The 27,981-nt window shown below is 36.7% G+C and overlaps 1 protein-coding gene and 1 long non-coding RNA gene across 3 annotated transcripts in view; both read right to left on the bottom strand.

Moving 5' to 3' along the window:
• Positions 1-519: 519 nt before the first annotated feature.
• Positions 520-14,312, bottom strand: LOC108711220. The gene is made up of 4 exons (XR_001934869.2): positions 12,550-14,312; positions 7,569-7,610; positions 7,257-7,299; positions 520-1,250 (listed from the first exon to the last, which is right to left on the bottom strand). It is a non-coding gene; the product is annotated as an uncharacterized LOC108711220 (long non-coding RNA).
• Positions 14,313-18,127: 3,815 nt separating this feature from the next.
• Positions 18,128-27,981, bottom strand: part of ccdc3.L (coiled-coil domain containing 3 L homeolog) — a 28,285-nt gene continuing 18,431 nt past the window's right edge. The window contains exons 3-4 of one of the 2 annotated variants that reach the window (XM_018250887.2): positions 20,954-21,016; positions 18,843-19,020 (exon numbers count right to left, since the gene is read on the bottom strand). In XM_018250887.2, the coding sequence (XP_018106376.1) occupies positions 20,975-21,016 (42 nt within the window). In that variant the 3' untranslated portion in view covers positions 18,843-19,020; positions 20,954-20,974. Of the gene's footprint in view, positions 19,021-20,953; positions 21,017-27,981 lie in introns of both variants that reach the window. The other variant, NM_001091620.1, reaches the window with a different exon arrangement.

Genomic DNA, 27,981 nt, shown 5'->3' with positions numbered 1-27,981 from the left:
TAGTGAGTGCCAAAGAATTTTACCACCATTGATTTCTATATTATAATACTTCTAAAGTTGGCATGGTGAAAATATTTAGGATTGATATGGGGGAGCATACTAGGGATGCACCTAATTCACCATTTCCGATTCAGCCGAACCTCTGAATCCTTCATGGAAGATTTGGCTAAATATGGACCCTAATTCAGGGAGGGAGAGTGAAATTTTTTTTTTTTACTTCCTTGTTTTGTGACAAAAAGTCACACGATTTTAAGGATTCTAATTCGGTTCAGCCAGGCATGAGAACTCGGCCGAATCCAAATCCTGCTAAAAAAGGATGAATCCTGGCCGAATACTGAACTGAATTCGGTGCAGCCCTAGAGCATAACTATATCTGTTGTTATTGAAAGTGTAGTTGGTGGAACAGACCAAGGTAGATGCAGAGCTTTGCTGCAAAAAATCCTTTTATTCACACAACATGTTTCCAGCAAAAATTCCCTTTGTCAAGTATTGACACACTTGACAAAGGGCATTTTTGCTCGAAACATGTTGTGTGAATAAAATGATTTTTTGCAGCAAAGCTCTGCGTCTACCTTGGTCTGTTCCACCAACTACACTTTCAATTGAATGCTAGTACCAAGGACGAGGTACAGGAACTGACCATAAAGGTTACAAAAATTGAGGGGAGAAATACCACACCTAGTGGAAACAAAGAAGCTTTCAAGTATATCTGTTGTTATGTCTGTTGTTATGACAAAATAGCCACATGTTAGGGGTTTTGTTGAATTTATAGGACACCTTAGATTCCCTGCTCTTTGATTGGTACTGGCACTTTAACTCAGATATTGATAAATATGTCTCACTGTGCCCAATATATCCATTCAGAACAGTCATAAGTGAAGCAACAAATGCTCAAGGTCAGGCTGGTGGTTATAAGTAACATTAAGATATTTCCACAAGTCCTTTGGCACACCAGCTCCTCTCATATTTGCCAGACTAACAGCTCTGCATATACTGATTGTACTAGACAAGATTACTGAAGTGTATTATATAACAATAGAAAGTAATCTGCCTACAAGTCATTACCTTTAAGAATGATAAACAAAAGTAAAGTGCACACAGACAACAATTACAATTTAGACTTTTGCATGTGACAGCGACCTAACCCCTGTACTGTCCATTGGATCTATAAAGCATTGGGTGTTAGGTTACCTTGCATTGCAGGCGCCAAACGGCACGAAAGAGTTTGGATGTTTTGGTGTATGAGAAGCCTGCAAACAGCAAATATAAAGATTAACAATATCCAAACTGCATGAAATGTCAATGCATGTTGAGTATTTAATACTAAATATATATGCCCTCCATCAATAACATTTCTTCTACCAGACCTAAATAATTGAAAAAGGAAAAAAAAAAAAAAAGAAAAATACCCCCACCCAAACATGTTCAATTGTATCCAAGTGCAAGAGCTGCAGTGTTGGGCATTGTACAATGTAAGAATGTCTCAAGGATCAATGCAATTTACTGTCATGGAAATCTGTTGTGCTGAATATCTATGCAGTAGTCTATGTGTCTAGGTAAGGTGTATGTTCCTTGGCTGAGCAAAGCTTAGCCTAACTGGACTGTCCGCATTTTGTGTGAACAATGCAGTGGCGTCTTTTTTGCATGTTACAAATTGTCTGTCTTTTTCTGTCTTGTATAACAGTAATCACGAGGTGACGATTTCAATTCCAATATTAAGGTGTATTTAAAAACCCTACTGCCATGTGAATTTCAAATTCTGCACTAAATGCATGAGCTTCCAATGATAGAGTTTGCATCTAATGTTATGCAACTGTAAAAAACTGTTCCTATAAACATATATACATGGGTATAGCAAAGCATGGCCAGATAGAATTCAAACATCATCTGAACAACCTTGTTAAAAAATGAGTTCAGTAAAATCAACTTTTTCCCCACCAAGACTATACCCATATACGCTATTGCGACTAGTTAATCCTCAATAAAAATCAATCCATTCAACATAGAACAACCACCAAATAAATGGGTTCAAAGTCCACCTTTTGGTGGTGTCTTTTCAAAGACATGATATATAATACCTATCTACCTCTTTCTTGTGACATACTTTATTTTCAATATATACACACCTGTAAATGTGTACTTTTGTGCATGAAATCAATGTAAATTTACTTTAAAATGTTTTCACAGAACAACATGAAGCTCCTAAACATGACAAAGGTCCATAGTAAACTAGATAGATCAGCTAACTTCATGTGCTGAAATTAAGTAGAGTAAATCTGTGAGCTGAATCTGGTATTTTCTTTTAGCATTATAAATATGTATACTCTGCTAAAGTCCAAGCATGTTGGAGCTATGGGCCCTTCAGCCGACAAAACTATCCCCAGTATTTTTCAGTTGATAAAGGCTACAGGGATGCTGGAGGTTTTTGTTAAGAACAGCAGCAGGCACATACTTGTGTTACAGACAGAGGCCTAGAGCAAAATCCAATCAACATTAAGTGAGCAAACAACTTGTGTTTTTCATTTTTTCCTTTTGTTTTGGAAGTTAAATCTTATATAGATTTTCCCCAACTTGTTCAGTGCTTCCTGTGTTATGTTTAGGAGCCTCTGCTGTTTTACTTAAGACATTTCAACTCCGTTAGCCTAATCCACTGGGTCTGTTACTGAGCTTTCTCTGGACTGATCTCAATGTTCCAGTCATTTTGACAATTGAGGCCGTTGTATGCATTTACCACAGTAAATGGTCTCTTACTGGACTAAGACCATCAGGTATGAATAATTATAATACTGTCCAGATTTATGTGTGTAATTTTGTTGGTCTTGTATTCATCCTTGTAATAAATGCTAAAAAAAAAAAAGCACAGTTTTACAAGTCCCAGCACTACCATTATAAATTTATTTAAGTAATGGTAATAACTCCCTGTGGTTACTATTAATTATGGGTGCCACAATAAAAAGTACACCAATGGCCGATGATCAGCAGGGAACAACCCCTTATCTGTATTAATGGCACAATCTCTCTGGTTTGGTGGAGATTGGTAAACATGGTCTTAAAATATTCTGTCTTTGGAAATATACTTGTGCAGTTCTGTGGGGAGTGGAGCTTTGATTGGGGGGGAGGTAAATAAGACATTTATCAATCAGACTCAACAATTAGCTGTACTGTGTTAATTGAGACACAGGTCTTATGGTTACAAACCAAATTAAATAGCTGGATAAACAGACAACTTGGTATTTTTGTGTAACTGCAACTAGAACATTAGGGCCACATTGCTCAAAACTGTAACAGTACCTTATTTTTTTTGGATTTTATAATCTATCCAGTAAGCATGTATAAGTAAATGTTTATTGTAGGAATTACCATCTAAATAGGTTTTATGCAAATAATATGTAACTTGCAGCCTTACAGCAATTCATGAGCAAAAAACACAGGCTAAATACAGCTTACATTCTCCAACAAATGTCTCCACTTGCCCACAACTGACAAAAACAGCAGCAGCATGCACTGCAAAACCTTGTATCCTCCAGAAAATGATACATTCATAGTTTAATCGGATATTTTGGGAATAATTGTGTTACTCAAATATGTCCTAAAACGCATGTTAAAAAACAGCCTTGAAAACACATTGATGTGATTGGCATAATGCAAACTGAAATAGACTTAGAACACAAATGTATTCTGCCTTGACAATCATGTACACATTACGTCTGTCATACTGAGAAACTAAAGTGATGCCTAATTGTTCCCTCTAATAAATCTAATTTTAAATCACCTCACAACCGAGTTTGTTGTCTGTTTTACTTTTCATTGATACTGAACAAATTCCTGGAAGAACCAATACCTGTGCATATGTGTAGCCCAAAAACATTAAGGGGCAAATTTACTAAAGCGTGAAGTGACTAACGCAGGCAAAATTTGCGTAATTTCGCTAGTGAAGGAGATGGACTCTTGCCTGGTGAATTTGCGCTTTGTCGAGTGGACGTAACTACGCTAATTCACTAACTTGCGCATTTTACTGAACGTTTCCTCTTGTGCCAGACTTGCCTTTGCCACCTCAGACCAGGCGAAGTGCAATAGAGTAGATGGGAGTTCCTACAAAAATTGTAGAAAATTTTTCTAAGTCCCAAAAAACTCGTCTTTTTCAGGGTGATACCCTTTTGGGGTAACCGGCTTTCCCCCTACATTTTCTAACATATGGAACATAAACTATACAGTGGGCTTATGTGTAGGGCATTATAACAACTCTATTTTCTTTGTTAAGGTTCCTTGGACTTGTGTAATGTAAGGTATTTGCTGCAACATATACGTCCATTCAACTTTAACTTCCTGCCGTATATAAATAAGCTTTACAAAGTTGGTCGGAGGTAAATGTGAAAATTACATCAGGGACCCTTATGAACCCACTTCAAATAATTATTTGATTTAACAGCATCAATAAGACATTGGTTACGGCATAGATTGGGATAGTTAAATGACCCTTAAAGCAGAGACTACTAAAAATCAGATTAGGAAATGTTAAAGGAAAACTATCAATGGTCTGTTTGGGTGTGGTGAACCTACAACCTTTTTTCTCTGTAAAGGTTTTTCTTCAACTTTGCAGTTAACCACTAAAACGTCCTCCTTTCAAGTACTGAATGGATGAACGAATGAAAATGACTAACAATTGGATGGCAAACTGACTGGAGGTATATTTATTATAGCACTTTATGCTCCTATGTGCCACAGAAAATCACAACGCCAAGTGAACTAAATCAGCAGGTACAGCTGGAGTGACTTCAAACCAGAAAACCACAAGAAAAACCTATACACCCTAAATATAGCCTCCTATATCAGACAACCTGGATAAAATATAAGCAGAAAATTGGCACAATCAAAACCTTGAATTTTTACTAAGGGGCAGATTTATCAAAATATTGTTATTTGGAAAAAAAAGCAGACAAGGATAAAACAAGGATGAGGGGGAAAAAAAGCTGACTTTTCTCGAATGCTAACTTAAGAAAAAAACGTGACAATATTCCCGCACACCTTTTTTTCGTGGAAAAAAAAACCAATCACAATCTCATTGTCCCATCCGCTTTTAATGAGGCTGAAAAACTCAAATGTTTTAATAAACTGAAAATAATTAAAGTTGTCAGAGAACATTCCTTTGACTTCTATACACCCTTGCTAGCTTTTACTTGCAGAGTTTTTTCTGGCGACTGTTCGTGGTTTAATTCTTTAATAAATGGCAACTATTCGAGGTTACAAAGGATATTCTTGAGTATACTCATACCAGTGGGTTTTTTTATCACTGTTTTTTTCTCGTGTTGTGAAAAAAACCCAAGTCGATTTTTGATAAATCAGCCCCTAAATGTCCAGTTAGTACAAAACAAAGTATTTTTTATCCGACAAGAACACCAGTTTACAAATAACTGCATTACAAGAATCCCTTTTTATTTGTTGAAGCCTTGAAATTGAAACATATTTATCTCTTCATCTTTTATCAGGTCAGTTATGCCTGATATCTGTAATCATTTTTCCAATGCCTGGAAGAATATTTTAAGCTCTGACTTTTGTTGATCTCATGAGGACTTATTTATACAGTGTTCTGAAAAAAATAAACTTATTTAAAAAAAAAATATGTTTTATATTGTGGTAAGATCAATGCTGCTAGATTCTTAATGTCTGAGTCACTCATTCGAAGATTATCAAAGCCAAATAAATGAGCAACAGACAGTGCTGTATAACAGTGTCTTTGATTAGGCTCACACCATATGTAAATATTATCATGAAAATATTTCAGAACAAATGGCCAGTACTTATATAAAACACATGGGAATTGACTGGGAGCATATTCATTCAGCAAAATCTGATTATTTCATGATTTATAACACACTTGGCACTGAGAAGGCAAACTGTAAAATGTAGAAATAAATACCTTTTATGCCAATTCTACCTTTACACACATAAACCAGAACACCTTGTTCCCAAGAGGAATAGTTCAGCCAAATACAGTGCTCAAGGAATGAACTAAACATTATATCAAGATAATTGATACATGATAGACAGATAATGCACATTTTACATTATGCATTTATAAATATACCACATAAACGACATGAATTGCAACTAGAAGAAATTATCAATTTCCAAATATATTGTAAGGCTTCTCCAGCAGATTAAAAAGGAAGTTGCTTTATTCATTGACGTTATTCTTTTTACACATCAATAGCTGTCAGAATGTATGAGAACTGATGGCACTGTTCTGTTTGCCTATGAAAAGAATTCTATTCATAAGTATTCAACCCCTCTATGCATTAAGGTTACTCATGTGAAAAACTATTACTCTAACTATAACACAGCTGCCAAACAATTTCTGCTTTGTGGTAAATGGAGCCATTGGCAAAAAAAGTCATGCCTGGTAAATTTAAGGGTTGACTTTATATTTTATTTTAAGCTACAAAGTGTAAAGAGGACAAGTATACTTTCTACAATCGCATATTCACCTGAAATGGCAGCAGATTCAACCCTGAGTGATTCAGTAAGGGTAGGACTACATGGACGTTTTCAGTGCAATCCGACGTGCTGAGACAAAACGCCTGCGACATGAGATAGAAAAGTCACATGAGACAGAAATAAGGTAAGAGATAGAAATGTCGGATGAAGTTGCATTGTTGATCAGATGCAACGCGACTGTCGGATGTTGTCGCAGCGTCCATGTAGTCCTACCCCAATGGACACATTTTCAGGCAAAACTGCCCCTCAGCATTAAAGGATCATTATTGAGGTTATGAATCTAAAGGGCAGCTGTGAAAATGATGGCTAAAATCATTCCAAAAAGATTAGAAATAAAGTAATACTGGGAGTTCGGTGGCTGAGAATGGAGTAAATGTGCACCATACAGTTATGAGCTCTGCATAAGACTGGCCTGTGGGTGAAGGTCAAATGAGCTTACACAGTTTTCACAGCTGCACTTTTTTCCCCCGAAAGATAATGGAAATGGTATTGAATCCCCCAAATGTATGGCAGCATCCCATTTCCAATGTACATATAAAGTAGAGGATCATACACAAGTTAGGATACTTAGAAGAGCTTACTCAATTTTAATGTCAGTGCAAACCACAAAATTGACGTTACTGGGGGGACAATTTGTATTAACAAATGTGTATACCATCGGAAATAACACTACAAAATGTCTGTGTGATTACCCATTTCAAATGTTATCTTTACTTTACACCTGAAAAGACTAGATCAATGTCCTGTACAATTTAACTTACACACCAGTGGAGCAGTTAGTCTCCATATTTGGGATGAAGCGATCTGTAAGAAGATAGAAAAGACAGCATTCAATTACATTACAGAAAACCTGGTATATGGACTATAATGACCTTCAAATCCAGTGTGCTTTCCAACATGTGTTTTCATTTCTGCCCCTACTTTAAAAAGCACCATTTTCAAAATGAACCACCTCATCGGGTACTGAATGTTTATGTACAAAATAACGTTTTGCAAAAAATGTTGCCATTATAATTCCCCAAACTCCATAGCAATGTGTGTGGTGAAATGCTAAATTGCATAAAATCACTAACCATCATAGCTTTGTGCCATGGGGTCCTCTTCATCAGCAGAGACTGGACATATAGGATAAAATAGAAGGAAGAATTAATGGTACAAAATACAGGGAATGTCTGCCAGAGAAATTCTTAGTCTGTCAAAAGAAAGAAAAAATGAAGCATGGGTAAAAGTTCATAGTAAGGCAATGATCCCAAACACAAGGCAAAAATAACACTGGAGTAGCTCAAGCAGAATATCTGGCAATGGCCCAGTTGAAGCCCTGATCTCAACCCAATTAAGAATCTGTGGGAAAAATGTAAAATGCAGGTACAAAAGAACCACCCAACTAACTCAAACAACTGGAAGTAAATCTGTGCAGAAGAATGGGGCAAAATAACTAACAAATCTTATGATTTATAAATGAATTCTTTTTATGAAATCAGTGCTTTGAAGAATACATATATTCAGGGTTGGTTTTGTTATTTGGGAAAAAGATAAAACTGGGTTGAATACTTTTCAAGGCACTGTGTTAAATACCAAGAACGCCCAGTTTAATTCAGACATTTTGGCTTATGGCACACAATTTTTTTTCCAGAGAACAAGATGACAGAAAATCAAAGTTTCAAAACTTCAAAGAAAGTGGAATTCAAGAAATGGAAAACACAACCACACCCCAGTATTTTGGTAATGAAGAAAAGTTAATTTTGGAATATCTTTATGGCCAAAAAGCACAGCCCTGAAAATCTAAATTCAATATATCCAGACACACCCATGTAGTGATGTCCCCTCACTGTAGGCATCCAGCCAAGATTAGACAAAGTGAATATAAAATGTTAAGTGGCATTAAAATGATATAAACTAGTTACAAATTGCAGTAAAAATTATGCTAAAGCCTAAAGTCAGACAGGAGGCTTTCCTGGGCCTTTTTTAATATATTTTTTATATATTTGAGTTTTAAGATTTACGCACCAAAACAAACTAAAACAAAAGTATAAACATTGTACAGGTTGGAAGCAATGTTCCCTCTAAGCTCAAGTTTTGAGACACAAGGTATGAGGATGGAAATAAGTCAGCAAAGTGAGAGATATTGCATTTAGCAGGTGGTGGTGGTAGTAGCATATAGTGTGCTAAAGGAATGCTTGGCTATATGAGGTTAAGCTTTTCTAAGAGAACGTTTAAAAGCAAAAAAAGGGGTTCAGCCCTAACAAAGTCTTGCAAATATTAAAGATAATAGGTATTACAGAACGCAGTTCGCATATCAATGAATTCATGCTTGTACAGTGGCATGGAAACAGTGTAGCAGCCAAAATAAACACAAGGAAACAAAGCCTCACTCTGAGACGAATTGCTAGTATGGTTGCTCTGTACAAATAGCCCAAAAAAATCTAAATCAAGTAAGTAGTCCAAGAAAGAGCACATTCTTTTGGGTGGCTATTGTTATTATGCTCTCTCTTTTTCCTAGACAGCTTCCTTAATATTCAAAATCTGAAATGGTGCCATCTCAGTGTTACACTGGGGAACAAACAAGACAAATTTAAAAGAATATATATGCAAACTACAGCACCAACCACTACAACATAGTAAAAACAGAATCACATGGAAACTATGCACTCTGGAAAATACCATATACATTTTAATCAAATCAGTACTTTATAATCACCTTCAAGGTCATGGAACATTTATGAGGCTGTTAAGATCTATTTCTGCTTAATATCTGGGTCAAAACAAACAAAAATGGCAGCTTTGGTCCTTTCTAAAACAGGGAACACTGTACACACCCCATTCTGGTCCCAAAAGGCAAGATGAAAAATAGAAGCAGAAGTACATGTTATGCACAAGTCAATAAAAACAATATAAATAAGAATCTTTCACATGACAAGTCATCTATTTTATTGGAGGATATTCCATGTGGCCGTGGGACAAGGTCAGATTTATTGTATCTGTAAATGGATTCTGTAAGATAATTGCTTCCTGTGGATCTGCCCACTGCAGCCGCTCATTTTAAACATTTTTTGGAAGATTTCCAACATGCATTGGTAACTGCTAACTTGTTTAAAAATGTAACCTTTCTTAGTGCAGTCAAAAGATAAAGACACTGGGATAAAATCCAGATCCAGCTCCACTGTTCTCCTCCTCTAAATGAAACAGGATGCGGGCAGTAACTAAATTGTAAATTATAACCCCTTAAACCTTGGAAATTTAACTTGTGCCTTAATTGTTTTGTCTGTTTATGCTAATATTATATCAGAAAGAAAACTATCAGCAGCAGTGTTGAAACAGGCATAAGCAAATATTAGCTAATAAGATTCTCTGTATCTGTATGGTTTACAATTTATATCTTATTGCATTAAGAAAAGGCTCGTTGCTATTTCCGGGATTTTAGGGATGCATTAGTGCCAAGTGAAATTCCATACTGTATGTGAAAAATGTTCCTGGAGATATAGATAACCGCTTGTACTTTATAAATATCCCCTATATATATGTGAACATAGTCTTGATAAAGGTTTTAGAAGGAGACCCAAACGTAGGCCTGTTTTTAATGAGAATTTTATTTGTGTTTTTGATTTTTTCAAAAAATTCTGGTATGCACCTTTTTTTTTATTACTATCCTTTTTACATTGCAAGAAAATGCTAATAAAAAAAATACATATAGTGAAGTACTTTCAGCACTACCATGTAAAGCTACTGTGTAACGGGACAAGAGGCCCGTGGGTGAATAAAGGTGGGAAAGGTGAATAAACATAGAAATTGACCCACACTTCATGCAAGATCCTTAAGGTTCCAGTGCCACTAATCCACCCTACAATATATTGTTTTGTCTATTCCTCTGTAGATGGGATTCCCCTATGGAGGCTATATAAGGGACAGTAGTGTGCTACTTCCTTCTTAACTGATGTGAAAAGAGTGAATGACAGCAGGGAGCCTGAGGCTTGCCCCTTCAGTGGGGTATCTTAGAGAGTCATTAGCTAGGGTAGATAGTGATAGCTTCATGGAACTCCCTGTAGGTGGTGAGAAATGGTAGACCAGTTAGTCAAGCAGTTGAGGCTCCAACGAGGAGTAAAGAATGGGCCAGTGTACCAGCAGTACCTTGTCAGACAGCGACCCAGAGAAAGAGGGAACTAGGTAAGTAGGGTCTAGTACCTAAACACAAGGCTGACCCCTGTGTCTGGAGTGTGTATAGAACAGAGCCACTAGCCTGAAGAGAGAGAGAAACCTTTGTTCTGTTTTAAAGAAGAGAAGTCAACCCCTTTGGCGCTAAAATCCCCCTCCCTTGTGTTCCCACCCTCCCTCCTCCCCCCCCGGGCAAATCCCCTTAAGTTGCTACTTACCCCTCGGCGCAGGTCCTGTCCACGGAGTTCACAGGCGCCATCTTCTCCCATGCGGTCTTCTTCCTGGATTGCCTGGCGTTTGGCAGAGCATGCGCGGTAGGAGCATTTGCCGGCTCAGCTCTTCTGCGCTTGCGCCGAAAGTCACGAAGTATCCGGAAAAAAAAATCAGAAAACTTTGTGACTTTCGGCGCATGCGCTAAAGAGCTGATCCGTCAAATACTCCTACTGTGCATGCGCCGCCAAACGCCGGGCAATCCAGGAAGAAGACTGCACAGGAGAAGATGGCGCCTGTGAACTTCGTGGATCTTAGCACGGATGTAACAGTTTGTCTGTCGTAATTCAGTTTATTTACTGCTACATTTTGAGATCTATTCTAATTAGATTACAGTAAAGGGGTTATTTATCAAAGTCGAATATTAGAGCTTTATATACCTCAAATGAACTCTAATGGATTCTAATTTAAGAAAAAACTCGAATTGATGAGTTTTTTGAGGCAAAACCCTCTGAAAACCCCCCAAAAAACTCACCATGAAGGCAATTAACATCTTTAAATGGTTCAAGGGACCTCTGCCATTCTTCCAGGGTTGGGATATAATAAATCTCGAAAAGAAACACTAAGAGGCAGATTTATCAAAGGTCGAAGTTCAAAGTTATAAAAAACTTAAAATTCTAAAAGACCAACTGAATGGTGGTCGAAGTTTTTTGAGGTCGAAGAGGGCCTATTTAGAATTGTACGAAGACCTTCAAACTCCCCCAATTGCCTCCATACAGGTTATAGGAGGTCCCCCATAGGCTAAAACTGCACTTTGGCAGCTTTTAGGTGGCGAATGGTCGAAGTCGAAATTTTAAAGAGACAGTACTTCAAAAAAAATTAGACCTTTGAATTTCGACGTTTTTTCAACTTCGAATCGAAGTATGACTATTCCCTAGTTGAAGTACACAAAAAATAGCTCGAAATTCGAAGTTTTTCAATTCGAAATTTCACCTCAACCTTTAATAAATCTGCCCCAAAAAGTTCCCATTTTTAACCCTGAAAATGTGAATTTTGACCAAAAAAATAAACTCGAAAACGAGAATTTTTGTGGAAACACAACTTGATCCTTAATAAATAACCCCCTAAATGTTAGAGCCAAAAAAAAAAAATTGCATTTTAAGAGTTAGAGTCTCTGCCTTTGAAGTGGACTAATTACATCTAATTTAACACAGTGGAACAGCAACAGAATGTGAAATTTAAGGGTCACTGAATAAGGGCAGGTGCAAAGGATTCTTATACTCCTGACTTAGATTAATAAGGAGACTGGTTTGGAAAGTGCACAACATCTTTTCTCTGTTTAAATTTGTACAGTGATTAGCATTTTGCCAGTGATCAAAATATAAAACAAAGAAGTTTAAACAACAAATGGAATCTAGGCAAAACACTTGTTTCTATATACATGAAAAACTGGCAAAAGACACACACACATATATACATATATATATATATATTACATAGTTCTTACACTGCAGTAGAGCTTTTGTTATAGCTGGAAATATATATTTGCAGGACTGCACATACTGCAAGGCTGAACTTGCAAACTGTTTGTAAAACAAAGTACAACGACTACATAATCTGAGGGGCACATACACATTTCTTGGGAGTAAAAAAGGGCAGGATATGTATTTGTGTATTCTATGGGCAATTACTCACTGTTTGTAGGGAATGCTGCAGGAAAGCCTAGATGCATGGCTTGTTGGAAAAGGTGCAGGAGAACCTTTATACACAATCTGTGGAAGAAAGTGCAGAAAAACCTTTAAACCAATATGAAACCTCACCTTGTGGAAAGTGAAAAATTCCCAGTTTTTTTTTGTCCCAAAAGGTATATTAAAAAAAAAAAACATACCAGCACAGAACATACCAGCAAAACTTAAACCTGTCACTGTCATTTTTAACACAAATGTACTTACACAGAATTAAGGAACTTCATAAGTAGAATCAATTAAAAATTCTGTACTAATTCTAAAAAATCTTCAGTATTCCCCTTTCAGCAATTGGTCTTTCTTGCAGGAGTGCAAAAAGCATATAATAATGATGCATTTTATCTACCAGGATAACATTTTTTCAGTTTAAACAGGCTTATAGTTTTGAGCTGAAGAGAACACATTTTTGTCTCTGCTATAGGCCTTACCAACTGTGCAAAAAAGAACACATAATTAAAACGGGATTTTGGTTTATATTTCAAACCAATAAGGTGGCACTCAATAGCGATGTGTGGCCAACCTGAAGCCCACAGGAACTTTAGCCTGTGTCCACCTGGTCTGCAACCTTCTACTGCCCCACTTCTGCCTGGACACAATTCTTTTTATATATTCACGCTGGCGTGCCCTGCCCCCTTTCGTGACATAACCGTGGGGTGGTCGTGGGTATATAAAGAGATCGCAGCAGGTTAGCGTCGGGTGTGGGTTCTCCAGGAGCAGGTTAGGGTCGGGTGAAGGTTGATTTTTTTCTAGACTCACACATCACTACTAAAGTCAAGAAAGATCCACCTACCTTCACAAATGTAAGTAGAGAAACAAATTTAATTTTATATATATTTTTAACAACTCCCCCAAGAAATGCATACCTGAAGGTGCAAAATAAAACTTTGACCACCATTCCCAACTTTCTTTTGATCTCCTGCACTGATCAGAAAAAGATACAATGTTTCTAACTTAACGGACTTTTGGCAGAGAGCCCAGAATAGATACTCAATATACTTTTGTAACAGTTTTGAGACAAGGTGGTCTCTTGGCGAAACTGATTTGCAGCTTAAAGGGCAATTCACCTTCATTAGCAAAACTGTAATAACACCTAAAAACCACAGAAATGTGTTCAAACTTTTATAACCTGGCAAGTCTTGTAAAATGGACATGGTAATTAGGGGGTGTGGTCTCAAAATGCTTGTGGTCAAACATAGCGCGGCAAATCTTTTCCTGCTTTCGGTTTCCAAAATGTTTGGACTTATCCACCAACTGAACCAAAACTAAGGAACTCAACAATAATAGTGGTATGGAATGCTTACTAATATGCTTACATAGAGGCATATAGTAATTTCAAATATTTGGAGGTATTAAAACAAAATCTTTAAAAAAAAAAAAAAAAAAATATAGCAAAACACTATTGCCACCATTTTCTTCTGATTTTCTGTGGTCCTATAATAGAACAAATCACCCCCTCTTGGGACATATTAATCAATAACTATTGGACAGAAACATAGAAAGACATTTAACATCTATATCATATGAGGACTATTTGCAGCTACTCCATGTTTGTTTTTTGCAAGGTGCCTTCCACACAAGGACCACACATGAGCTGCTTCCATTTCCCCCTTTGCCCTCTTAAGCTCAAAAAATAACACCATATATATTATCTGCTTAATTGATAATGACATAACGAAGGAATTGCTGACACCTGCCTTTGAGTCAATTGTCCAATTACTTTTGTGCCCCTGAAATGAAGTGATTGTGTTAAAAAAAAAAAGGCTTTAGTCCCTCACATCTTTATGCAATCTTTTTGTTCAACCCACTGAATTAAAGCTGAGAGTCTGCAGTTCAACTGCATCTGAGTTGTTTTTTTTAAAATTCATGGTGATAATGTACAGAACCAAAATGAGAAAAAAAGTTGTCTGTCCAGAGATTTATAGACCTAACTGTATTTTCAGCACAAGCCTTAAGGTGGCCATAGATGCACAGATAATATTGAACAAATTTTTGTACGATATTCAGTATGGGTATGGTTGGAAAAGAGCCGACCAATATCGGCAGAAGACTTGGATATCTGTCGGCTTGTCGATCTGGCTGGACGGACACATTTTGATCGGGTGCCTTTGAAGGCACCCAAACATTAGCCATTGTTGGTGCTGAATTGTCAGATAAAGGTAGAATTCTATTGTTTCTACCTGCATATCTGATGATTGAGCTGTACATATGTGTATTGGAACGAACGATCTTTCTTGGAAAAATCTTTTCCAAGAAATATAATTGTTAAGTCTATGGCCACCTTTAATCAATGAACTTTTTTGTAGCAAGGGGGTATACTGCTTCTTTAACTTTATGTTCAGCAACTGATTGCTTAGGCAAGTCCAAGGCTTATGGCACATAGGGCATTATTCTTTGCTGTGAAAATGATGGCAGTTAAATATCCCCATATTACGGTCACTGTTTGTCAGGCCCGAATTCGCAGCAAGGCCGCAAAGGCCCGGGCCTAGGGAGGCATCAATTAAGGGGCATGCCGCACACAAAATTAGTTTGATTCCGGAGCACTAGCGTTTGGCACTAGCGCTCCGGCGAGAAGACAGTATGCACATGCGCGCTATCCTTTGAGAGCGAGGGGGCGATGGATGCCCTCAGGGTAAATCTGGCCCTGCCCATTGTGTTATATGGTAGCAAGAATGCCTTCATAGAAATCACTGAAAATGAAGCAAATTAATATAACATTCAGCCTTTAGGTATTTCTATTTGGCAAGGCAATAGAAAATACAAAAATAAATATACAGTAAACATTTTAATGTATCCGTCTCCAAAAACAAACATATATAAAAGATAATCAGCCTTAATCAGAAAGTTAAACAGCATTAACCTACCAAGTATTTGTATAGGCCTAAAAAAAAACCCCTAAGGTTACAAACTACAAAAAGAAAAAAAATCCCCCTCCCCTTTAAACTTCCATCTGCAATCACTTTTTAATATAAGCCTATATTTAGGAAAATTAGTGATCTTTTTTTAATCAGGTTACTTTTACAATAGTCCCACCTTTTGCATTTCTCCAAGTGATTTGAAGGTAAGCCCATTAGCCTGCAGTCTAAAAATCTATAGACATGCTTTATTAAAGGCAAGCTGACCTTCAATAAAAATGCCAGGAATGTATACCACAAAGATCATGGAGGCAGCTGAGCATGCCTTGAACAACAAAGTCTGTAATTGGTTAATAGCAAAATTATGAATTTTAGGTCACCCCTTTAATCACATGGCATTAAATAGGACATAAAAAGTGGCTGCAACAAAAGAGACATAGGAAATATGTCTACATGGCTGCAAATAATGTTAACCTTCATGTAAACAAATATTTTTCTTTGTAATTTTATTGAAGGAAACAATGTTACAACAGTTTGCACACTGAATATTGTAATATACAACCCAATATAATATCCCGTTTAAAAATGCTCTATATTTGCTTCCACATTCTAAGACACGTTAACATATTAGTCTGCATTTGGTGACCCGTTTATCTACAAACCTGTGTTTATACAGTATGAGTAGGGCTACCATAGACTAATAAAAAAAGACTGACCATTGATAAATCTGCTATAAGAGATGAAGAATGTATGCCAAGTTTTAAGTACACATTTCTCAGACATGTGAGCCTGTTTAATCAAGCATTAAAAGCGAAATAAAACATATATCACATTCTATATGGATACATAATCAATATTAAGTACCAGAGCGCAACTTGCAAAACACTGGATAAGGGCACTGATTTATCAGGAAAAGCCTTAAAGGGATTCTGTCTCGGGAAAACAAATTTTTTTCCCCAAAATACATCAGTTAATAGTGGTGCTCCAGCAGACAACACTGAGATCAGTTTTTCAAAAGAGCAAACAAGATTTTCTTTAGATTTAATTTTGAAATCTGACATGTTATTTTCCCATGTGCCCTCTGTCATGTGACTTGTGCTATGATAAACTTTAGTCACTCTTTACTGCTGCACTGCCTCCAGCAGCCTATCAACATAACAATGGTAATGTAACATGTTAAAAGTTCCCTGGTAGATGAGACTAGCACTCAATAGAAAAAAGTCCCACTGCAACCTCTTCAGTTACACTGAGTAGGAGAAACAATAGCCTGTCAGAAAGCAGTTCCATAGGTCAGCACTGGCTCTTTCTGAAAGCACATGACCAGGGAAAATGACCGGATATGGCTGCCTACACACCAATATTACAACAACAAAAAGATTGGTTCAGGAATAAAATTTTAAATGGTAAAGTGATTTGCAGTGTATACAGTGCAATTTAGAAATAAAAATGACACCATAAAAATCATGACAGAGTCCCTCTTTAGTGCTTCATCTCAGTTCATGCTCAGATAATCTTCTCCCCAGCACATTTGCAAATATACCCCTATTGTAAAATATAAGGATATTATAAGTCACCAAGGAACTCTATGATCCGATAAAAGCACAAGGCATAACAAATGCCAAGGTGACTTCTAATACATCATATTTTACAAAAGGGGCATATTTTATTATAATACAAGTTTCATGTGACAGAAATCGCATCTTCAAGCACAGACTTTAACTGATGACATCACCAATCACTGGGTGCTGGATCTACCCGGCAAAAAAAAAAAAAAAAAAATCTTTGAAAGTGCAAGCACAGAAACCCCTTCTCGGCACCCCTCCTAGCCCAGCCAGTTGCAACTTTTAAGAAGGCTGGGAAGGAGGGGGCGCTTCTAGACAGCAGACCCTGCAGTCTGGGCCACCTTTCGTGACTGCAGATATTGAGCAATTAAATTTGAAGCAAATCTGTTAATTCAGTTCCACACAGTCAGTATGTTTTTTTCCCACAATGAAAATGAAATATTTTGCTCCCACAAGTATACAGTAATTGTGAGAGAGTGTGATGTACATAAGATGTGATGCCACATAAGTGCAATTTTTGGATGCAAGTCACCATGTTTATTCCCAAAATCAGGAAAATGTGTGCATTTTTGCGAGATGCAACTTTGGTTGCCACTATAAATAAGCACTAGATTTGTTTAAAGAGAACATAGAGTCTAATGCTGAAAACTCTTCAATAGCTGCTAAACTTCAGAACAAAACCCTATCCCATATAAACTTAACAGAAATTTTGTACCCCCCCAAAAAAAAAAAAAATCACTGTCCAAAATGAACTTCACACTGAGCTTTTTACTTTGTTTTCTTGACAGTTCATGTAAAGCTTTGAGCCACCAGCAGTCCTATACTCTCCTGCTCAATAAAAGAACACCACCACATCACATTTGAGATTTCGCCAGGGAATGCAGACACTGCACAATCGGACACATGAGCAGACAAGGAGGATACAAATTTACCACCTGATATGGGGAATAGACACTAAGAAGTACAGCCTGATGTTCATTTAGGTCAGAAAATTAGTTGTTTTTTTTTTAATATGGTACAAAATGTGTGTATAGCAAAGTTGTTGACATTTAGGAGCTAATATAGAGTCAGAAATAGACTATGTCCCCTTTGAGTTATTATACTATTGCCATTGTTTTTTTTTTTTTTTAAGAATAACAGTCATGTTTTAATTCGTTAGGCACCATTTCCCTCCAATGCCAAAAATATAGGTGTGTTTTTGTTCTTTGCAGTGTTGTTGTTACACTTAGCACCCATAGAGGCAGTGTAATGTTGAGCTATTCTTCATGTATAATTAAAAATGTACTTCAGGCAATCCTAACTGTGCCTTATTGTATCAACCAGTGGCATAACGAGATATTACTGGGCCCAGAGCAAATTTAATTTTTGGCTCCAAAACATTGGCAAGTTGGCCTATTCTATCAAGATATATTGAAACTGTCCACAAATTAACCTCACTGGGCCCTTTAAACTCTTGCCCCCTTCACCTGCAGAATCTGCTTCCTCTCTAGCCATGTCCCTGGTATTAAACTACATTGACTTTGAATGGCCAATGTTAAAAGCTACAATTTCTCATTTACAGTATACTTATTGATCAAAGAAAAGGATTTTTAAATCACTTTTTGCAGAATGAACGCATCTATACTTGCTACAGAACAAATTATCATCATTTGGGACTTCTTCAGTGATACCTATAAAGCTGGCTTTATTCCTATTGTATCAGTTTTTGTCCATGTTTCAAAATAATAGAATTTATACTTTTAGGTAGGTTGAATGAGAATGCTTTGGTTTGAAAGAGTTCACATGTGCAATTTGCTTTGATGCTGAAGTCAGCTTCTCATTTAGCTTCCTATTCGTTACTTCCAAGTGCCTGGCATTTTTTTTTGCTTGCCGTAAGGACCGCTTGAGTTTTTTTATACGTATCTTCAATTGTTTATGGCGATCTTCTAATGTGGCCACCTTGTGCTGCAGTTCCTTCACCCTGTCCTCTTCCTCAAATAAGGCACTCTGCACAGAAGAGCACAGCAGCTGCAGAGACAATATATTCTTATTAGAAAAGTGTAACATTGGAATATTCAACACATACACAATGCAATAGTCAGTATAGGCATTCATACAAAATATCTAGTTGCTTCAATGTCTTTTCTGTGTGAACTTTACCTTTGTCTTTTAAAAACAAAACAAGTGTGAACCCAACTAGCAATTATTGGATACAATCCATTGCAGTTTGTAAGGGAAAAGAACTGGACAGCCCAGAGAAAGCAATTAAAATTTGTCTGGGAAGATCTATTGTGCTTATAGCCATGCTGGCACAAACTCCGAATATTGTGATTTGTAATGTGCTCCAGTATCTTATTCCTTACTACTTCCCCAAAAGTTTTCCTACCCCTGTTGTACTGGCCTAACTATAGAGAAATGAATTGCAGGGGGGGGGGCGACTGCGGAACAGGTGGCCCAGACCACAGGGTCTGCTTCCACCATAGTTTGTTCCTACCATGAATGGAGCAGGGCCTGGTCGAAGCAAGCAGGTGGGCAGATACAGTAGCGTTGGGGGGGGGGGGCATGCATAGTAGTTATGCCACAACATGGATGTCAAATCTAAAAGGCCTATATGTTTTCAGCTTTTTTGAATAGTGGCATATTAACAATTTGTCAATCCCTCAACACCATTGTCAGTCCTTGAAAGAATCAGGAAAGTGGTTTGGTTATCATAGAGCTGAGTTTTGTGGTTTACTTTTACATGTTCGTGTCTATTGAACTTCCTCCTGAGTAAACCAGCTATGAATGGTTACATTTTTAAAATTGGGCCTATTAAAAGGAAGCCTTAATTATCTGGTTCCTCAGTTTTGTAAACACACAAAAAATAAAAAGTTCAAAATCTCTGCTTTTCCCCTGCTTTCGACCTCTCTAAAATGAATGGCCCCATCTCTTCACATTTTTACATCATTTGAAAAATAATTTATTTTCTTTACTCGCTGCAATACCCATTTTATTTATATTTTAGCTTGGTAATGTTTTGCCATATTTTATTGATTACAAGGTGAATATGCGGAAAGGTATGTTTGTTGAGCAGCATTTAAAAGACATTTAATTTCCCTCGCTGTACAAAGTTTTTCCAGTTCATATATTGCAGATATGCCCTATACTGCACAAGTTTGCACATATAAAATGTATACAGTTATTAAGACACATTGCTTCATGGATTACCAAATTTGCCCAGGTGCAGTAATCCATAGCAACCAATCAACAGGCAGTTTGTACTGATCACCTGTTTAAAAGCAATCATCTTATAGTTTGCTATGGGTTACTTCACCTAGACACCGGGCTGGATTTCGTGTGTGGGCGCCCAGAGGCTGTCATCATCCACTTCCTCCGCACCCACTCAGGATCGTACGTACACAGGGTAATGGGGTGCACAGGCAGGCATCCTTCAGCATCCCAACGGTTGACAAAAAAAAAAAAAATCAATTTTTCGAGTTAAAAAAAAAAAATCTAATTCTTTATATCCTGACCTTGGAAATAGCTTGAACCTGAAAACACACCATCTAATATCGGTCGGGTCATCTAGGAGTAAATGGCAGAGGTCCCTTGAATTATTTGAAGATGTTAATAGCCTTCATGATGAGGTTTTTTTTTTTGGAAGGTTTTGCACGAAACAAGAGCAATTCGAGTTTTGTAATTTTGGTAATTACTTTAGTGCATGGCTTTAATTCCAACTTTACATAAAGAGAAACTGAACTGACGCTATGTGCCCCCCTCACTTCTACCCTGATATTTATTCCACAGCCCTATCTAAAATAGTTTCTCCATAATGCTCTTGCTCACTCATCCTCCTAACCTCGTTGCCTAGTTGAAACACTCCTCCAGTCTCTTAGCCATTCTTTCCCCCGTAACGCAGAAGTTCAATTGAGGCATAATCTATCAAGGTTACACAGATTGTACCCCTAAATTAAAATCAGACCTGTGCTCTGTCTGGTCTAGTTCAGCTTTCCTCCCCACCATTATTAGAGAGGCTGGTCTTTAGCTGTTAAAAAAAAAAAAAAAAAAAAAGCATATTATACTCTATCCAAAGGAAAGTTTTTCAAAAGAGAACAGCATTTACCCAGAACTTCCATGTGCTTGAGGGTAATGGCAAATAAGGCATTTTGTCATCTCTGTGAATGCAGCATTTGTACAAGTATGCAACGGATACAATATTAAATAAGTTTACTGCTGACCATTTGCAAATATATGAACAGATTATAGCGGATACTTATCACGCTTTGGTATTTCTGTACACAATACTTGTACTGGTATTTTTGTAGAATTGCTCCTCTTGTTATAAGAGGTTTCAAATAAAGAAAGCTGAAGATCAATGCTTAGCTATAAAAATTACATTCATAGTCAACTGCAAATTTAAAATGTTTAAAATGAATATATCGAATTTAAAAATACTTTGTTCCAGCAACACAATGTAGATGTTATAGGCCTCTTCGCGTATTGATCTTTTCATCAGCAGTAAAAAAAGCATATTTTGTGGGAATGTGACAAAGTACAGATGTTTTGGGCAAAAATATTGGTCCTTTTAAAGGATCTATATAGTAACATATAACCTTAGGTTGAAAAAAAAGACAAACATCCATCAAGTAAAGAGTAGGTTTTGGGACTAACCGTGTCATTTAAGTGGGTGTACCCTGTATATATTGCTAATAATGGTTGTGTTTCTTCTTGTGGAATTTAGAAATCTACAATTTAGTGTACAGCACTAAATTGCAGAGTTAAAGCTGAGCATACCTGATATTAGTTAAGATAGCCTTATATGTATTTATTTAGGTTTTTTATTGTTGTGTGTTTATCAATTGACATCTGTTTAAAATTAATAAGTGATAAATTAAAAAAGCAGCAAAAAAAGAAAAAACATTGCAAGTTGTTTGAACAATTTCATGTGCTCTGCCAATGGTGTCACTTCTGAGCAACAGAAAGAGTGACATATTACTATGGCAGCCATATGTAACACTCAAAACCTTACGGTCACTGAATGTTAAGAAACAGTTTCTTACATCATGTTAAAACATAATACAATTAAATTATATAAAACACATATAAACCGTATAAACTGCTCAACCAAAAGCAGTTTGATCCAATTAACTGTTTATCCCATTAATGTCCATAGTGCCCAATTTACACACACACAAAGTATATTTCTTGTTATTTAATCAATCTGTCCCTCTAATGGTACAGTATGGGGAATATGTTCTAAAACTGTACATATTTACCCTGTAGGATTACCACTGTGACAAATAGCAACATGACCTGAAACCCAAAGTGTTCCTTACATGCTCCAATATTCTGGCGTCCCTACATCTCTTTTAGTACCACAATATCAATTCTGATATAGGGACATATTAAAGCTTAACACAATATAGATGGTTCTACAATTATTAAAAACAAGACCAAAAGATTTTTCGTTTGTTGAAAGTAATTCATTTTCTCTGAACATAATGAACATTAATCCACTCTTTGAACTCTTCTACTTCCTGAATTCTCTCAAAATTATTTTAGCCTGATCTGATTTCCCCTGAAGCTTCTGTTGAGGTTGTTCACAAGATCATTGTCTGCTTTTTGTTTTAGCAGTATAAGAAAAGACCAAGATTTAATAAATGTCAATGACATTTCAATTGTCAAATTTATTTAAAATATTTTACAAAGGAACACATGTTGCACTAAACACGAGTATTTAGGTGAAAGCAACACAGGGTATTTTGGGTTTTCATGCCTTAAGTCTACTAGAAAATCATGTAAATATTAAAAAAAAACAATAAAATGGTTTTGCTTCCAATAAGGATCAATAATATATTTTTAAAAGTTTGGATTTAGACAAAATGGAGTCTATGGAAGATGGCCTTTCTGTAATTCGGAGCTTTCTGGATACGGAGTTTCTTGATAATGGATCACATACCTGTATGCATTTTTAATTGACATTTTTTATATGGTTATATGCTCCTGTGAGCCACAAGCCAGTGCCTTCCTAGCATGTAATGGAAGTAGAAATTTCCCCTGATGATTCCCCTGAGATGTTACTAGCCTTCCTGACATTTGAGGGGGGTTTTTTTCGGGAGAAAAATTACTTGTATGAATAGAGTATACAAATCAAATACGATTCTAATTTTCGTGTCGGAACCATTCGATCTCATATTAGACAATCACATTTTTTTTCTTAAAGGGGACCCGTCACCCAAACAAAATTATTCCAAATCCTATTTTAACATGTTAGTCAAGCAAAACGAACTTTAATTACACTGTATAAATTATTTGAATATTGTTTCCATCAGTCTGGGAACTCATAATTATAGCAACCAGGAAGGAGCCATTTTGTGGAACTTGTTATTAAGAGAAGCCTTGTATCCTCTCAGAATCTTGTTTGTGCACCAGGGGACAGGGACCCAATGTATATCCCCATGCCCTGGTTACACAATTAAATCGTTAAAAGAGCTGGGGGAATGCAGGGAGAGCAGTGACATCTAGGAAGTGCTGAATGGAAAGTGAAAGTAATTGTCTGCCCCGCCTCTATGCCACTGGCATAGAGGAGGGGCAGAAAATATTTGATCGACAGCTGATATTTTTAAATGCATTTACAACAGCTATGAATGCTTTAATAAAAAAAAAGAAATTGGATTTCATATTTAATTTAAAAAGGACTTTTAATATACAGAATTTGTCTGGGTGACGGGTCCACTTTAAATTACCTCCCAGTCGAAAGGAGTAAAAATTTATTTTTGGCTCAAAAATACCCTATAAAACTCACATTATTTGTGGAAAATACAACTCTACCCCAAAGTGTTACATAACCCTTACATGGTCTTATGTATGACTTTAGTAGAACAAACCAACAGGCAGGTACATTAAAGGAGAAGGAAATGCTTTGTGCGCTTGGGGGTACCAAATGTATCGACTTACCTGAAACCCCGGACCTGTGCTCCTATCAGCAGAAAACTGCACCGGCCCAGAGTTATACCAGTGAGCACCACGGAGCAATCCTCTTCCGTCTTCCTCTTTCTTAGCGCGGCTGCGCATGTGTACAACGAAAAACTGAACTTTAACTAAAAAGTTGGCTATTAAGTTCAACTGCGCATGCGTCTGCCCTGGGAAAGTTGAAGAAAGAAGATGCTGGAAGAGGATCGCTCCATGGTGCTCGCTGGTATAACCCCGGGCCGGTGCAGTTTTCAGGTTTCAGGTAAGTCAATACAATCATTTGGGGGTGCCTAACATTTGGCACCCCCAAGTGCGCAAAGCCTTTCCTTCTCCTTTAAAGCTAGCGCCAGATGTTGCAGATATCTGCCTGCAGATTTCTGCTCAGACCAAGATCCACATCTGGCATTAGCCTTAAATCTCACTGAACATAGGCATAATAATAATACATCTGGAGTATGAAACATGAGCTGTAAATAAATAATCAACTGTTAATGCCTTTATATAAGAATCAAGTAGCTCTAATTTGTAGTTCTTAAACTTTACCATTACATGTCATTTAAAAATGTTTAAGCTACAAAAGAATGGTGACTAGACTCAAAAGGAAACATACTGAAAAGGGGTTTGTCATGACATTAACATGCTGCTAATATTAGCTATAAAATGATTTAAGTTTGAATAAAGGTAATATAAATGATTTCATAGCACTGACAAACCAGTTCCCAGCAATGAAGGAGGAGGAATATGCACGGTCTCAGACAGACAGCTGGGGGACTACGCTTCATTGAAAGAGAGGTATTTTTACTGCACAGTTGCAGTTTGCTTTTTCTTTAACTGCTTTTAGGTTAAAAGTAGTAGATTTTAGACAAATAAAATATACTGTGTTAACAACTTTTACAAGGAAACAAATATTGCAATGTCTACCTTTGTTTACTGCTGTGAAATTCACTAAAAACTGGTTAACAATTCTGACCCCACAGAATTTATATTCCCCATAAATTATTGGGGGTCCAGTGCTTGCGGGCGGTGTTCCTTTCTTCCTGGATTTTAGGTTTTCCCGAATTTTAAGTTCCTTTTGAGAGGTACCTTAGAAAACGTAAAAGCAGGGTTCTGCTGCATTTTCTTTTTGTCTTAGTTGTCTTTGCCTGTTACAATAAAGTGCTATGTGACATCTATACTAAAGTTATTACTGTACATGGGTTAACAAGATCCTCTCCTGTATTAACAGTTTGATCTTGCTTGTCAAGTAAGCATCAATATCAGTTTTTAATAATATACAGATGGAATATCCATAACAGGAAATTTACATTCACTAAAAATGAATGCTAAGAGTCTATATCAGAACCTCGAGAAGAAAAAGTGAAAGTTACAAAGAAACATTTGTCACAATTGTTTTTGCTGCTCCACCTTAATAAATCACCCTTCAGTTTCTGCCTTTGAACATTGTTCAAGTCCTACATGAAGATTTTCCAGTTTACTGCAGTTATCATAAAGTCAGACCCAGACCACGGAGCTTTGGCAGCCAAGGCAAGGGTGGTAATGTGTGTATTACCTGCTGTCTGGAAGAGTGTATCAGACAAAAAACAATTTACACAGGAAATGAAAGGAGAGACAATGAGCTGTTATTGATCACTATTTGTAGCTCACCTTCTTCCTAAATTGTTGCATCCTAAATCTGCTGCCTACCCCTAGTTCTAGCCCTGCCCATGAAACATGCATCAACTGGTTTCTTGGCCAAAAACTATAGCTTGGTGTGGCAATGTGTCTACAAATATATGGCTAAACATTCTCTGAGTAAATGTCAGTGGGCACACAACTTTAATTATTATCTGGATATATCCAGATAATAAATTTAAATACACTGTGCCAATTTAAATAGTTTCTATCAAATCACTCAATATATAGCGGCAATTGACATTTAGAAAAATACTCTTAAAACTGCATAAAATGCAGGGAGTATGAAACAAAGTTGCTTAGTAGCAGTCTCTGTGAAGTGACAGGTAAGCATTTAACATTTTGGTAATTCACTTAAAATTCTTTATGCAATAGACATTTACATACCATAGTAAAAATGCCTAGAGCAAATATGAATATACAACCTGGGTAGAATAGGCAGGTGTCAGCATGTCAGCAATATAAACAAACAAGATAGAACACAACCAAACCACATATTTGCTGATGTGTAAAGCAAGAATGTGAAAAAGGCCATTAATATTTTATAATTTTTTTTAGCTTACCTATATTTATGTATTTCAAATAAGGTAAGAGCTGTAAATGTTTTGTGAAATATAGAAAAGGGGATGGCTTTTACTACTAAAAGTGGCAATTTTCCATTTAAGATTACCCAATGGCACATATTAAACAAAAAAAAAAAAGTATATTTTTATGTTTTTTTGTTTTTTTTTTTTAAGATAAAGCAGGGTTTCACATATGAGCCGTTTTATGCAATATATTTCTTTATAGACCTACATTGTTTGGGGGTATAGTTTTCATTTGAGCTGGCTGAACACTCAAGATTTGTATCTATTGTATGCAGGCCTACTGTTCTAGATTGATATTCATGTACTCTGATCATGGTGCCTTGGCAGATGAAGAAATGAAAAGCACCTTGTAAAGCACTGCTTAAATGTGTCACAGGTATATAAACCATAAAAAATATCTGTGCTACACTTCTGAATGCTTAAACATTTTAATTTAAAAAAAAAAAAAGTCCAATTTACCATTTGTTGTAGGTATTTCCCATATTTTGTTTTGTTTATTTCATTCTTCTTTCATTACATATAACCTATTTCACGGTGCTTTACAGAGTTTATACTTCATTCATACCTGGCCCTGCCTATAGCCATATTGTGATGCCTATGAGTTTAAAGGGGCTGTTCACCTTTAAATTAACTTTGTTTGATGTGAAGAGTGATATTCTGAGACAATTTTCTTTCCTTTTGGTTTTCCTTTTTTATCATTTGTGATGTTTGAGTTTAGATTTTTTTTCAGCACCTCTCCAGTTTGCAATTTCAGAAATCTGATTGCTATGGTCCAAATTACCTTTGCAACCATGCTTTGATTTAAATACGACACTAGAATAATAAACGTGTAGCCTTACAGAGCATTTTACTTTTAGATGGGGTCAATGACCCCCCATTTGAAAACTGGAAAGAGTCAGAAGGCAAATAATTCAAAAACTATTGTAAAGAATAAAAGAAGAAGAAAGGTTTCTTAGAATTGCCCATTTTATAATATACTAAAAGTTCACTTAAAGGTGAACAACCCCTTTAAGTTCATGGACATTATCTGACCTTGCCTATGGACATAGCAGGGTGCTATGAGTTTATGTTTAGGGGCAATTATGGCCCTGTGCTGCCTTGAGGAAGCTTCTGCAATGCTGCCCCCCAGCACTTCGCTTACCTTTTTCAGAGGGAGTCCAGGTGGGGTTGCATCGCTATTGCAGATAGCGCACCAATAACCAGATATTCAGCTTTTAAAGATACCAGGAGTGGCTTTTTACTATACCAAGTATGGGGTGCTGCTGCCAGAGGCAAAGTTTTACCCTTCATCATGGCTGAAGCGCCTCGTTTATGTTGTTAAAATTTCACATTGCAATGCACCATGAATGCTCCCTCCAGTGTATGCTCTTCACTTGGTTGCAAACATAAAGGGGAAAAAAAAAAGCTTTCTAAAAGACAAACATCTCAGCCTTTATTGTGTATATAAATAGTTGCCATCTGGTTGCAATAAAATGAATTGTAAGATTTGTAAAGGAAGGGAAGGGAGCAGGACAAGAAATCTCACAGACCCATCAGGTTACCATAAAAGTTTTATCATTTCCCATGCGATGCTGTGGTTATGCATTCAGAATTACTGCTGGGAAGTCGCAAGCATTTAACCCCCACTTTACATTATAATTATCGAGCAGTCTAATGGTTGCTGATGAATGGTGTTCTTAACCACAGAAGTAGTTAATAAATATGACCGGACAAAAAATGTTGAGGAATAAAGTTACCTGAAATAAACAATGCATCAAACTGTTCATTGGATAATTGCATG

The sequence above is a fragment of the Xenopus laevis genome, chromosome 3L (genome assembly GCF_017654675.1).
Source record: "Xenopus laevis strain J_2021 chromosome 3L, Xenopus_laevis_v10.1, whole genome shotgun sequence".
Taxonomy (NCBI): domain Eukaryota; kingdom Metazoa; phylum Chordata; class Amphibia; order Anura; family Pipidae; genus Xenopus; species Xenopus laevis.
The sequence above is the reverse complement of the archived record's forward strand: the minus strand, read 5'-3'. Positions and strand labels throughout refer to the sequence as shown.